The 14654-nt window shown below is 35.0% G+C and overlaps 1 protein-coding gene and 1 long non-coding RNA gene across 3 annotated transcripts in view; one reads left to right on the top strand and one right to left on the bottom strand.

Annotated features, from left to right (window-relative positions):
• Positions 1–946: 946 nt before the first annotated feature.
• Positions 947–14654, bottom strand: part of Nrk (Nik related kinase) — a 96257-nt gene continuing 82549 nt past the window's right edge. The window contains exons 25-29 of one of the 2 annotated variants that reach the window (XM_076918353.1): positions 14137–14279; positions 13742–13891; positions 10789–10948; positions 7299–7438; positions 947–4264 (exon numbers count right to left, since the gene is read on the bottom strand). In XM_076918353.1, coding sequence (XP_076774468.1) covers positions 4169–4264; positions 7299–7438; positions 10789–10948; positions 13742–13891; positions 14137–14279 — 689 coding nt within the window. In that variant the 3' untranslated portion in view covers positions 947–4168. The remainder of the gene's footprint in view (positions 4265–7298; positions 7439–10788; positions 10949–13741; positions 13892–14136; positions 14280–14654) is intronic. The other variant, XM_034485613.2, reaches the window with a different exon arrangement.
• LOC143435482 (uncharacterized) overlaps positions 10821–14654 on the top strand; it is an 82051-nt gene continuing 78217 nt past the window's right edge. Inside the window, exon 1 of the long non-coding RNA XR_013105824.1 lies at positions 10821–10908. This is a non-coding gene — a long non-coding RNA (uncharacterized LOC143435482). The remainder of the gene's footprint in view (positions 10909–14654) is intronic.

Below are 14654 nucleotides of genomic sequence, written 5' to 3'. Positions count from 1 at the left end.
AAAGCACACAGGATAATCTCTCTCTGAAGTCCCCAGTTTTCCTTTATCTCATGCATTCATTGCATATTTTTTCCATGATAAGTACCAAATGAGGCATTTTAGCATATGAGGCAGTAAAGCCATAAAACAACTCCAAATCTGGTTTTGTATTTACCTATACTATTGACTAGTTTCTAAACACATAAATCCATATAGACCCATTTTATTTCCTCTGGAACTACTATTTGAATCTGGTTGATAAGTTTTTGAATGAATATGCATATACATGACATATGAAAATGCCACATTTATACTCTTTTCTGCATGCTATCAGCTTTTACAAAATCCTTTTTTGATCACTAATAAACTCTAAATATGAACTCTTCTCTTTGGATAAGGTTCCTACTTTTCCTTCTCCAGCAGACATGAAGAGACTGGGTTGGCATAATAGATAAGGAAGTATTGAAACTTGTTTGAGTTTCCCCATACTAAATGACTCTATGCGCATGTGTCTATCATAGTATCTCAAAATGTGTCTCCCTCTGTACTATGTGAGTCTATGCCTGCATGTCCCAAGTATCTAGAAGAAATGTTATTTAGGTGCTTACCAGCTTATTTTTTTAATATTACTGAATCAGAATCCCTGATTTGACTATACTGGCTGGTCATCAAGCTCCAGGGATCCATGTGTTGCCCCTTGCCCCAGTGCTGGGTTTATTAATACCTTTTCCCAGTGCTCTGATGCTTGAAGCAGTTTACTGACATATTCCTCTGCCTACAGAAAGAGTTCTTATTAGATAAATACACCTTTCCTTGGCCAAAACTCTTAACACAGAGACCCTCTAGCTTCCCCTAATCAGTACATTCTTACCTAATTTAAAAAAATTATTATTTCTCAAATGAGCCCAAATTACAAGGCATTATGCTTGTGTATTCCAATAACAACACCAATCAATAACTGCAAATTTTTATTTAAGAAGCCAAACGATGATTCATTACAGAGTTTCTGGTCAAACAATTCATCTCAAAGAGTAGCTCAATACAAGTTGAATATACATGATGCAAACTGGAACATGTCTTGGAACAATCCAAAAGGTACTTAGAAGATCCCATTGAGAGTGTGTGGCATTATTCTGTATCTTACAGAGACTATCTCAGATGAATGAATTACATTTCATGTATATTTGGGCATATGTGTACTTGTGGTTTTGTGGGTATATACTTGGATGTGTGAGAGAGGGAGGGGAGAGGGAGGGAGGGAGAAAGGGAAGAAGGGAGGAGTAAGGGAGAAAGGGTGACCAGAAGATAACAACCAGTGTCATCCTCAAGAGTGCCATCTATCCACCTGTTTGGAGACAGGGTTTTTCATTAGCCAGCAAGCTCCAGAAATCTACTCGTCTACCCTCTTAGCACAGGGATTGAAAGTATCCATCATCAATTGGAATTTGGATGTGATTTCTGGGGATGGAATTTACAGCTATAAGGCATGGGCTTTAGTTACCTAGCTAACGCTCTAGCACTCAAAGTACCCAATCTTTTGTGTGAAGGGACATGAGTGAATGGCTGATGTAGCTTTGCCTGATTTTTTTCTCTTAAGATCTTACTTTGTTTGAATTTATTCATTCATTCAGAAATTTTGTTACCAGCCCTATTCTAGTTTTCAAACATCTCACATAATACGTTTTATTTCCAGTGCTTTGGTAATAAAACTAAACTGCCATGAAATCAAACCATACTCTTTCCAGTGCTGTCCACAACCTGCCAAAATGTTCACACTTCAAACCATGATTCTTGTTAAAACTGGCTTTCTGGGCTGCCTCTCCACACTTCTGTCATGTATTTGGGCCTTGCAGGTCTTGTTACAAGGCATAGGGCATATGTCATTTCTTCTATTACAAAGTATAATGAGAATGAAAAGACATAGTCCCACTTTGTTTTTCCACCTGTCAAAGGCTATAAAACTCCCACTCAGATTTACACTTAAGTTGAAACTATTCATTCGTGACCTTTATGACTAATGAACTACTTCAAATATCTCAATCTTTCGTACTTGTTCACCCAGTGCTCGAATCTCATTTCTTCTTGTTAGGTGCCAAGTTCCATTTCTTCACTAACACTTTAGCCCTCAAAGCCCAGCACTATAGTGATAATCATTCCTGTGTAATTGCTTTGGGACAACATTGTAGATTCTTTGCTATTTCCCGTGCTTGCTGGAATAAATGCCACAGACAACAACGGGAGTTGCTAAAATAGTTTTTTTGGTTTAGAGTCTTACTGCCTTAAAAGTATGATTTTTAAGATAAAACATAAAAGCTTATTTTTGAGTTAATATTATGAAGAAAAAGTTCTTAAAAGGCTTGTTCCTATGTACTACTTAAATGAGAAAAAGTTCTGAACCTCCAACATAGCAAGCTCCATTTCCTCGGCCATGAGGTACTTGCACAGAGTTCCTCATGGCCTCTTGGTGTACAATTTTCTTTCTTTTCTTCTTCTTCTTCTTCTTTTTTTTTTTTTTAAAGAAAACTACTTCTAAGGTATTAATTTGACATTAAAGTTTGCTTATTCAAAATAACTACTGAACTTAAAAAAGTAATTTGAATTGTAAACACTCAAGGATAAGCCAGTTTTAGGATCACATTAGTGTGTCACAGTAACAGAAATGCGAATCACATTTAACGTCTGGATTCAGGTTCTCCTATAATCTGAATACTGAGTTGCTACACTCTTGATAGAAATCATTAGGAAAATCCAAATCTTCATTTCTGGCACAAAGGTGCCAGGAAATGATATACTATCAGGAAATCACACACAGTCAGCTGCTTTTTGTTTTGGTTAATCAGGTAGTTTAAAAATTATTATCCTTCTAGCATAGTCTTCAGATTTGAGAAGAAGAACTAGAGGACTTATTGAGGTATACTTTGTGGTAGGTTCTGTAGCTTTTTCTATTACCCCAGAACTAACCATGTCTTTGAGGATGGATAGGTATAAATCACGCTTTAAAAAAAAAATCAGGTAGCAGTTACCATAGGTGAGCAAATGTCACCTATTTTGGCGTCTATAAAATATTTGGATATGGACTGGCATGAATTTCACTACTTCAATTTTGCAGACTTTGATATATAATGGATGTTATATTTTTTTAAAATTCTTGTAATTTTCATATCTAGAACAAATGACTCTAATTTGGATTATCACCTTGATTATCTTAATTTCTGAATTGATAGTGATAAAAATGTGAAAATATAATTTTTATCTATCAACATTCTTTTCCTTTTGTTGCGTTACTTTGCTTAATAACACTAAGGGCATTTTATATAATTTAATGTATTTAAAATATATTTAAATATTTAAAAATATTTAATGTTGTCTGATGGTCACAGTATTGCTATATAATAAAATTCAAAACTCAGCCAATTTGGGGGACAAAATTTGACGCCTACTTTGATGCATTAAAAAAAAACTTTCTACAGTACATGTGCATTGGAGTTCAGTCCTGTATTCAAGATAGTAAATATATCATTTGGTAGTTTGTAAAAACAGCTATTATACATATTTGGGGCCTTTAGGAGGGCAGAAGCAAGCATCTCATGCTTTTTTTCTCTTTCTTATTTAGAGAAATCTAATTTAACAAGGGGCTGGAAAAAAATCACAATTGGTCTTTAACTGTGGACTTATTGTGATAACGAATTGCGTAGCATGTTCCCCTTGATCAATGTAATTTTCCTTGTGCACACAGGTTGTTCAACCTTCGTCTGGGTTGTAAAATTCATTATGTTTTATCTTTTAATCTAACCTTCGCTTGGAAAAAAATCACGTATATATTTTTTTGGTTTGGAAAAGCTTAATTAGGGCCAATTCCTTTGAAAGTTGCTGGTGATGTAATTTATAACAGGTTTCTTTACTCCATGCTGTAAATCTGAATACAGATACTGTCCAAACTGTCCTAAGAGAAATGTTTAAATTCACAGTAACAACAGTTACAAAGTTTGTGCAAAACAGATTGTACACCACTGGAGTACATAGAGCTTGCTATAGTTTTCTTTATAAAGCTGCATTTCTTATCCAAACTATTCTGTGCTACTTTAAAAGCCTCTGATGAAAGTTTTCCCCTAATGATGAAACTCCAATGTTAGGATGCAATGGAATATATGTGATGGATGTAAATGTTGTAGTTGATCACTGGACCCCTTTAAACTGCATAGCTTCTCTGGAGCTCTTCAAGTTTTCCAAGGCTCATAAAGTAAACACGGCTGCGCCGATTGCTCAGTGTAGAAGCAAAGAACAGCTTTAAAAACACAAGAAAAAAAGCATCAGCAGTGAGTTTCTAATACATTTAAACTAGATACTTAGGAAATACAAGTGGTAAGCACCAGTGTATAACTATAATTTGATGTAATCCAAATATGAAGCCCTCTTGTTTGGTGCAAATTTTCTTCATTTTAAGGGACACACATTTGATTAGTTTGGGATTTAAATTATGTATTTTAAAGTAACCTTTTCACCATCATCTACATAGCTGTAATTTATATACTTCATCATTTTGGCTTTGTTTTCACTTTTAAAATTCGTTCTTGGAGCCTTTCACACATCTACATAATAAATTTTGATCACCTGGTCACTTCCCTTTCAATTAACTATCGACCCCATCAACATGTTTCTTCCCAGATTCCTGCCTGCTTTTGTAAAATTTATAACTTGCTGGGTCCATTCAGTGCTGCCATATGTGCACAGGTATGAGGCCATCCTTTGGATCATGGGAAGATACCAGTGACTACTCCGTTGCATCTTACCAAAGACTAATGATTCTCCTTCCCTTTGCAGCTACCAACTGCCCTATATTTATAGTAGATCATGTTCCTCTCTGGAAGTTTCTTATTAGTTTTGGTTAACAACACTTTTCTTTAGCTGAGCAAGAATGGCAACAATGAACACATTGAACTGGATGGAGAAAAGCCCATGAGACCTCAGCTCTACACAATGACCTACAGGCAACTGACAAGCTAGGAGCAGGAAGTGAGAGAGGTGGTCTTCCCCAGCAAACAGCACAACAATTAGTTGTTCAGTACCAAAAGGTCAGCCCTGGATACATACATACAAGCAACATTCTGTAGACTGAACATGTTATATTTAGGAATATATGTATATATGGATGGATATATGTATGCAATAATAATGAGTGAACTCATTATTATAATAAGGGGACTATGAATTGGAAGACTGGGGAGAGGTATACAGGAAGGGACTGAAGGGAGAAAATGGAAGGGAGGAATGCTGTAATTAAAATTTCTACATTTTTTAGTGTCAGTTCATTTTACAGAAATAGAAAGTCACAAAGAAATTAGAACATTTCAGTAACTTGTTAAACATAAGCACAGGTGGCAAATGACAGAAAAAACCAATTTGTTTCCTCTTATTATTGAATTAAAATAACTTTGTTTTTATTCTTTTGAGATTGTAATTGAGTTACATCTTCTCCTTCCCTTGGTACAGTGAGTTAAACGCAATGTGTTGAGAGAGAACACGTTGTATAAACATGGGTTCTTCCATAATAAAGAAATTCAGAATAGAATCCAGACATAAATCTCAAAGGGAAGGCAAAGGTTTTAAAGTCATCGATGCTATATGTGAGCAGGGTATGAGACCTAATGATGATGAGGGTAAGATCCAGCAGCTATCCTTCACACCTTTGATGTACCAAATATCCTGGAAGATGCTACATGTGCACATGATACATTCGAATTCTACCTTTGTTCCCCCAAACAGTTATTGATAGTTCCATTTTAGTGATAAAGGAATTAAATTTTTAAAGGATCAAACAAGGGTTGGTGAGTGACTCAGTGATATATTTGCCTAGCATGTATAAGACCCTGGGTTCCATGCCCAGCATCCTCCCAACCCCTGACAAAAGAAAAAAAAAAGTAAAGGTCAGTTAAACATTTCTGGTTCTTACATCTTGTTAGGTGACAGAGCCAGAACTGCAATCCAAAGATTCCTGACTTCAAACCCTGCTTCTTCACATTACATCCCCAAAATTGCACACATTTTGTCAACATGCTACAACTTTGTTGTTTTCCCTGATATCAATTTGAATTCTGTGCAGTCCTTGGTAATAATTCTTAATTATACTCAAGGTTATTTTTTCACAGTATTGTTTCTTAAAATAATTAACTTGGGTGATGAACTTTCCCATCTACCTATTTTAATATTTAACACTGATCAAATTTCACAGAATATTTCCAAGTCCCAATTTTAGTTTTCTTCCTTGTAAAATTGTCACCATCATACCTGCTTGGGAGGATAAACTGAGATAAGCTTCTAGAATAGCAAACATATAACCTAACATATAACTGTATATTCAACAAATGTAAGTACTTTTTCTTTTAGTCTTAGAATATGCTGAAAGCTAGAAATGGAAGATTTTCAACAAGCAAATAAATGCTGACAAGGAGATGGCTGGAGAGGACTTCTCCCACACTGTTAGTGGGAGTGGAAATTATTTTAGCCATTTTGGAAAATACTATGAATGAATGTTCCTCAAATGAACAAACAGAAATCCAAACTAATAAACTTGACATGCGATCTGGTTCTCATATATCTTACTATCTGTCCACCAAAATTGTGTACCAGCCTAATAGAGATATTTATATGCCCATGGTTAGAGGAGCATTATCCACAATAATGTTTGAGTCAAACTAGGCACCAATCCACAAATGAATAGATAAAAATAATGAAATCATTAATTTTCAGCAAAAACTAGAGAGCTTAAGTGAAAAATAAGCTAAAAATGAAATGTTAGTGGTTTCTTTTATATATCAAAGCTAAGTAAAAATCAATCTAGGGATTAAGAACAGTATTGGGAGTGGGGCAGATAAAAGGAATGTAGACCTAAGTCGTGCACATGGAGGACTTGCACAGAGATATCACAAAGAATGTCATTCATATGTGTGATTAAATTATGGTAATCCAAATCAAAACACTTAAATCATTCTAAGAAGGCAGATTTGCTCTCATACTTTTTGCTTAAATTTCTTGGCATGAAAATGAAACAGACCATGGATCAAAGCTAATGAAAAAGTTCATGCCAAAGAAAATATCCAAGTTTAATTAGGATATAACTAGAGATTTGTACTTTGAAAATGGGTTCTGGTGAAACAAAATTACGTTATTTACCAAATATGTTTCTACTGTGAAAAAAATTTGTTTCGTTAATAGTGTGCCAATTTAAAAAAAATCCTAAATATGCAAAAGAAAAAGATATAAAGTCTAATTAATTTCAAGGATTAGTTTGCTTTTACTTTACTGAAAGGTGTAAACTATACCTTGTCACCACGAGCACACAGAAATCTCAGTTTCTTGATTGAGCGGCGCTTCAGCTCATTCTCGAGAATAGTTGACTGTAGAGAGCGAGCTTCAATAGCCTTTTGGTCCCATCCAGTGATTCTCTTTGTACACTCAAAAGCTACAATACAATTCAAAATGGCAAAAGAACATTTATTTTTTATCACAGTGATATGAAAACATAACTAAAGTTAACTATTAAGGAGGTCATAGTTCTAGGTTAGGCTAAACCCATCTATTCTTCACCTTATTTTGAAGTCTGCCATTTTGGAGATTTTATTGCTTAGGATTGGTATTCTATAGGTACTGCAGTGATGAACATTGACTTGCTAGATCTTTCTTAATGTTTGTATTCATGCACTGTCAGACCACAGACAAACCCAAGAGGTAATGACTCTGTTTCTAGTTGCTCAGCTCAATCCATGGCTTTACATATTTTTTATGTTGTGGTGAGATACAGTATCACACCAGATACAAAGGGAAGGTGCCTAATGACGAGCTGTGTTGTAGCATAACATAGAAAACTGATTTTTCAACAAATTAAAACAGGGAGTAGGGATTTAGCTAAGTGTACAAGGATTTAAGTTCAGTTCTCAGTCCTGAAAAACTAAATCTGTTAAAAATATCTTATTCAAATAATGACTTTAGTAAACCCAATTTAATTGAATAAATTTTTTCTGCTATAAGCAGAACTGAGGGTAATTTTATACACTTAAGGGGTTTTCCTTCTGGGGAAAATTGTGTTACATTTTAAACTTTTGAGACATGTTTTATAACCCACCATGGCAATATCATTTATGAAAGCATAACCTTAATTATGAAAAGCCTACACACTCCAGTGATTCTGTGAAGTATTTTACAGTATAAAGAGCAATATTAAATGTTTAACTTTCAATTTTTATTCTTTATAAAATTTGCAGGGAAGATTTCCATATATAGAGTAAATTATAACATTTAAAATTACACAAATTTTAACTGAAGTTAAAATACAAAACATGGCACTTTGTTTGAAACCAGAATTGTTAATTAATCTGACTTCCTGTTTTTCTTTATTTTAAAAGAGGGAAAATCAGCATGAGTGTAGTTGTCTTCTTTTTTAAAAAAAATCTCTCATTTTTATCAAATGCTCTCAGGGACTCTTGCTTAAACCAAAATTTACCTGCTGTATGTGTACATTAAATTTACATAAAATAACTTATAGAAGACTTCATACAATCTTAAAAAGTAACTAGCAAATACATTGTGTGAGCAATGTATCTGACCTCAAAGAAAAGTACAAAGTATCTATTATCCTGTTTTTTATTATAAGTCAGACTACCTGTATGAATTTGATATCAAAATTGCAATTAAATTTCTGTCACATTTTGAGTAAGAAAAAAATAGCTGTTCTTAAATAACTTTAATAGTGTAATTTCAGGCCAGAATTAAAGTGGGCACAGGAAGTACAAAGAACCAGTGACCTGACTTACCAAAACTAGTAACAGGTCTAACATCTATGAATTCAATTTTCTTTTTTACTCCTGTGACTACTATATTACAATACTATTCTTCTCAACAACCACATAGAGTAAACTTTTCCAATTTAACAGCCTATCTACTGAGTTCGGCACCCAGTGTATGTCTTTACAGATCTGCCACTACTCACTGAACTGAAAGTGTGCTTTCTGAAATGGGGCTCTGGAATTATGAAGTAGATATTTTGGGCAAAATTATTCGCCATTCTTAAACTCCGATACATTTATTTGGGAGTAAAGGACATTGTCCTTGTTATTGAAAACATTATGGTTTAAAGAAAAGTAAATTTCAGCCTAGGGAAATCTTGTTTTATGGTATTTGTAAACAGCAAGTTGTGTTAAAGTAGAAAACAGATTGAATTATTTCTTTGATATCAGTGCTATATTGTAATATATTCTCAAAATATGCTAAACAAAACAGTAAGTTTGTGCTATGTGTTATTTTATGTACACATATCTTTCAAATTCTACCAAGCTTTTTGATCTAGGTTAGAACTCTTCTTGCCTAAGGACAAGAAATGTTGTAGACACCTTTTAAAATCCCTTTTACAGCTATGATCATCTAGTGGCTTGAATATTAGTGTTCTGCTTACATTCCCCTTTGAACTTAGCTACCTGGTTTTCATTTCTGACTCATGTAATTTCTGTGGTTCTGGAGATGGAAGCCAGACCTTGCACAGCCTAGAAGGCTTTCTTTCACTGGGATGCCTCACTAGGTCCTACTTCATATATCGTTCCTTGATTTTCATTATACAAGATATAACATGACTCCATGTGCTTACTTTCTTTTGCCCTAAATTCATTAATTTGTACTATAAGTGCTAAGTGTCTGTCACCTATAATGGTTTTAAACCCTCTGTGAATTTTTACCTGTTGGAAGAAATTAGAGCAGGTTTTCAGGACAATCTCAACATTGACCATGTAAAAAAATAATTTAAAAATTCTGAAGGTGCAATGCAAAAAAAATAAAAAAAATCCACAAAACCTCATCATCCCATAAAAAAGTTGTTCAAAAGGAGTTCTTTCAAATTGGTCACTAAAACACTGTGCATGTCACTTCTACCCATAGACATTTCCTCTGTTTGGACAAACAGCCTATCTTTCCTTCACTGTCTCTCTTTTTTTCTATAACCCACTCTGTCTCTGCAAACACACACACACACACACACACACACACACACACACACACACACACACAGAGAGAGAGAGAGAGAGAGAGAGAGAGAGAGAGAGAGAGAGAAACAGAGACAAACAGAGACAGAGAGACAGAGAGAGAGACTGAGGCAGAGACAGAGAAACACACAGAGAGACAGAGACAGACAGACACACATATACAAAAGGAGAGAGGATGGGATGAAGGAAGGGAGGGAGGGAGAGACAGAGACACAGAGACAGAGAAACACAAAGAGACAGACAGACATACAAAGAGAAGGAGAGAGGGGGAGGGAGGAAGGGAGTGAGGGATAGACAGAGACAGAGAGAGACAGAGACAGATACAGAGAGAGAGGGAGGGAGGGAGAGAGAAAGAAAGAGAGGCATTGGTCATTTATTTTATCATTCTACCCTTTACCCTCTCTAATACTTTAACTATTTGTATATTTTCTGTCACCTAGTTACCAAACCTTAGGAAGATATAACAGAATCTCAGATTAGTTATTTTAGTTTCCCAGACCAGCAGTACTGTACTGTTTAGGGCTGTAGTCTGAAAAAGTGGGGTTATACCCATATTGCCATCTGGGTGGCAACTTATAGGTATAAATGACTTCACACAAACACCACTCTATAAAGTGACCAGACAAAATAACAGAAGGTTTTTTTTTTTAATGTATAGACTTTAAATTACCCTTTGGTGCTTTAAGAACAAACAACAATCCAGGAAAACTTATTTAGGACATTTTTTAAAATCCTGTTAAAGCTTGTCTAGATCATTTGAGAGCAAAAGAAATTTTGTACGTACCCACAGAAGACGGTATGTCTTTCCACACGTCAAGGATCTTCTTGAGGAGTTGTTCATTTGCCTCTTCAGAGGCAGCTTCAGCATTAAAGGAGAGCATCACGCCAAGTCCCAAGCAATCAGGTAAAATGACGACATTCTGTGGTATAATGATTTCCAGTGACTAGGATTATGCTTCATAAAGACTTTTGTATACAGCATTTTATCGCTATTACATTAATTGAAACAACTATTATTTTATGGAAAACCAGAAGATGTTCGAAGTGCGGGGGGTGGGGGGGAAGGTAACTTTGTGTCTAAAGTCAGCAGCACAAGATAAACAGTTTAGAAGTGTCAGTTTCCTTTATGGCTCAAAAGCATCAATTTTAATATTTTCTCTTGTTTTTTTATTTAGGATAATCATTTGAGGAAAAAAGAGAGATTTATTTCTAACACAGAGAAATTTCCTGAAATGCCACAAAAAATATTGTGTATTATAACGGGGAAAATAATACAATCCTGAATTTCAGATTTATTTCAGAAATTAAGCAATATTTTTATGATGTATGTGTAACCAAGCAATAAATCATATACAAAATTCTTGCTCATCCGCAAATTCATGAAAAAAAACAAGAAAAATAAACCTCAAATAGCTTGAGCTCAAATATTTTAAGGGGTAGCCTTTACTATGTTCATGGCTTATTTTATTATATTTGTCCCTTTTTCAATACAATGTAGATTTTCTCATTCAATTTGCATGCTACAATAGGCTCAATATAGAGTTCAGAAGTATTTGTTGCAGAACAAGGAAATATTAAAAGAAAACTAAGCACTTGTAAATTTCCAGATTCATAAATGGGACAAAATCTGCTTAGAGCACAGATAGTATGACATTGAAGCTATTTCTCTGAGAATTACAAGAAATGTGTTCTTCTGCTGTTTCTGCAAATTAACAAGTTACGGGGGGAGGGGGAGGGAGGGTCAGAAACTATACTTGCCAAAGCCAGCAGCGTACTCAGGCCAAGTGCTTGAGGCCATGTCTCAGCAACAACAATCCTCAAAACTAAAATGGGAATCCAGAGGCGAAACGCAATTTTAATGCGTTCCCTGGGTACTTGCATGAGCAGTTGAATCAGAAAACAGATAAGAAAGAATGAAAGGAAACGCAAGAAATACGGTTTTCTCAAGAAGATCTGTTTGTAATAAACCAGGCCTGCTGCAAATCCGGACAGCATCTGAGGTAATTCCCTTGCTTTTTCAGATGATTTCTGAAGCAACTGGACACTTTTCAGCACATGTAGCTCTCCAGTACCACCAGAGCCTTTGTAATCAAGCACTTCTGAGAGAATAGTATTTTTAGGACATTCTCCTCTCCTTTAGAGTAGAGTCCTTTCTATTTTAGTGGGCCAAGACACTAGGGAATTTGTCTAAAAATATATTTGCATATCTATGAGGTCTCCTAATTAGGTCAGAAAATGATTTGTAACATCTTTTCTCATTCAAGGTTCTATAATTAATTAACTGATTGTTTCCAAAGCAAATGATTTTCATAATTATTATTTAGATTTAAGTTTCTTCAGTGATTTTATTTTTTCAAGCTAGTGAATCATGTATGCCAGACTGGCCTCGAATTTGCTAAAAATCTGCCTCTGGCCATCATTCTCCTATACTTCCTGCCTACACTTCCAAAGTTATGAGATTACATGCATGTGCTAATATGCCTGTTTGGTTTTTCAATAAGTGTAAACTTAAACCAATTTTTGAATATCCGTTATTGCACTGGCTTCTGAGGAAAGGCTATCTGTTCTGATAAATCTAAGAGGGAGGAAGCTTTAAAGGCAATTTAAACTTGAAGAATAATACAGTTATATCACAATTATTTTGTGAGTTTGGCTGAGGTTCTATTTAATATTTTCACAGTACAAACAGGGTAAGCTGTCTATATAGGCAACTACTAGATCATTAGCTAACAATTGTTAGCTTCATCTTTAAAGATGTCTTCACCAATGTTTTGATGCTTGTTTTCTTATAGTCTTTAAAATTGTGTTATTAGAGACATGGGTTATATTACCAAAAAGGTTCAAAATATCACACAAATAGGGTCATTTAAAGTCCATTCATGCTTTCTTCAGGGATTTTACATAATGATAAGCTGCTAAAATTGTAATGTTCAACAAACTGAATATCAAGAAAGAATGAAGGAAAAACCTGCTAGTAAAGGTATTCCTTTTAAATATAAATTTCAATAGGAAAACCATCAACTCCACCCTCAATATTTTGTATTATACATTTGGTGGACTATGATGTTATGGTCAAGATTTTTATATTGATTGTATACATTCATGATTTAAAAATTACTGTGCCTTTTTACTTTAAAAATACCGAATCTTTCCATCAGAAATTCTGGAATATAATGAATATAATAAATGAATTTTCACATAATTTGCTAACATCTAGAGCTAATGCAATAAAGAGGGGAGCACATATAATTATGTAATACTGTTATTGATTTTTTAACAAAATATATTAGTATATTACAGGGCATAGAAATGCTAAAGCCAACTGAAAAGCATCTTAGGGCCAATTAGTATGAATGCACAAAGATGAACAGACAGTGAATGAAGAACACAAAGCCATTAAAAGGAGGCAGGCCTCAATTAATTCTAGCTGATAGTGGCCAGATGGTAGTACGTGCCTGAGATTATCAGATCTGGTTAATCAAGAGAAGTCTGGATTTTAAAGGTCATAAAATCATTATGGCCAAATAAAATCTGTCTGCAGACCACATTTAGATATCTGAAGTATGAAATAACTAGTGACTTTTCCTTATGTGTTAACACTTCTGACATACTCAAGTTACCTGTTAGATCTCTGCTGCAGTATAAATTATTCCTTTTAAACATTTGAGAATTTTGACAATCAGAAAAATTCAAAGTGTTTTACAATAACTTCTAGAGATCTGAAGGTATTATCTTACATTATTTGGCAAGGTCACATCAGACATAACTTCAGATTCTGCATCGATGATATGATATCCATTAGCTGAGCTGAAGAAAATCTTCAGTGTTTTCTCAGAACCAATAGCCAGGTCAACTGTCACTGGCTTAACATCACGAGTTGAAAACACCTGAAAACAGAAAAGCAAATATGGCCCAAAGGCCAAAATGACATTCTGACTAAGGCAAACTTTCCCTTTCTTTTGCTATAATTACAAGTTTATAAAAGTCAGATGACTTCTTTATGATTGGTTGAATGTTTATGATCCTGGGGATTGAACCTAGGGCTTTCATACAACCTACGATGATCAAATTGTTATGACCCTCAGAACCACATATGGCCTTGTTCTCTTGTTAGCTGCCCTTAAATTCTTGCCTTGAGCTTCAGCAAATGAAGGAGCTCATCTGGTCTCTTAAACCGGTTCGCTGGATCAGCTGCCTGTATTTTTGCCAATATTCGTATATAGGCTTCATAGGACATGTAGTCTCCTTCGGAGTCTGCTGATTGATCAATGCATACTTGGTAAGGAATGAAAAAGGCCATATATATTAACCTATGGTAGACAGACTACACTCTAAGACTCCTAATGTCGATAGTCCAAAGAAACAAAAGGCCAAACAGGATTCATTGCTGAGATCAGATGATGGAAAGGACTGAACATCATAGGATTCACAATAACATGGTCGAAGGTGGGCATTAAGGATGGAGTGAGGACTTGGACAGAACAGGCTAAATGTACTGGTGGTACTTCTCTCTTTGTTTTCCAGTTCCATACTAGGTAGCGCTGACAAGTCAGCAGACACCCAAGAATTAATCCATATCCAATGACAGCTGAGCCAAGACCCAATTTAGGTAGACCAGATAAGGGATGCTATATCTGCCGTGGTAGACTG

Source organism: Arvicanthis niloticus, chromosome X, assembly GCF_011762505.2.
Source record: "Arvicanthis niloticus isolate mArvNil1 chromosome X, mArvNil1.pat.X, whole genome shotgun sequence".
In the NCBI taxonomy this organism is placed as follows: Eukaryota; Metazoa; Chordata; class Mammalia; order Rodentia; family Muridae; genus Arvicanthis; species Arvicanthis niloticus.
This window is presented reverse-complemented; position numbering and strand designations above follow the sequence as displayed.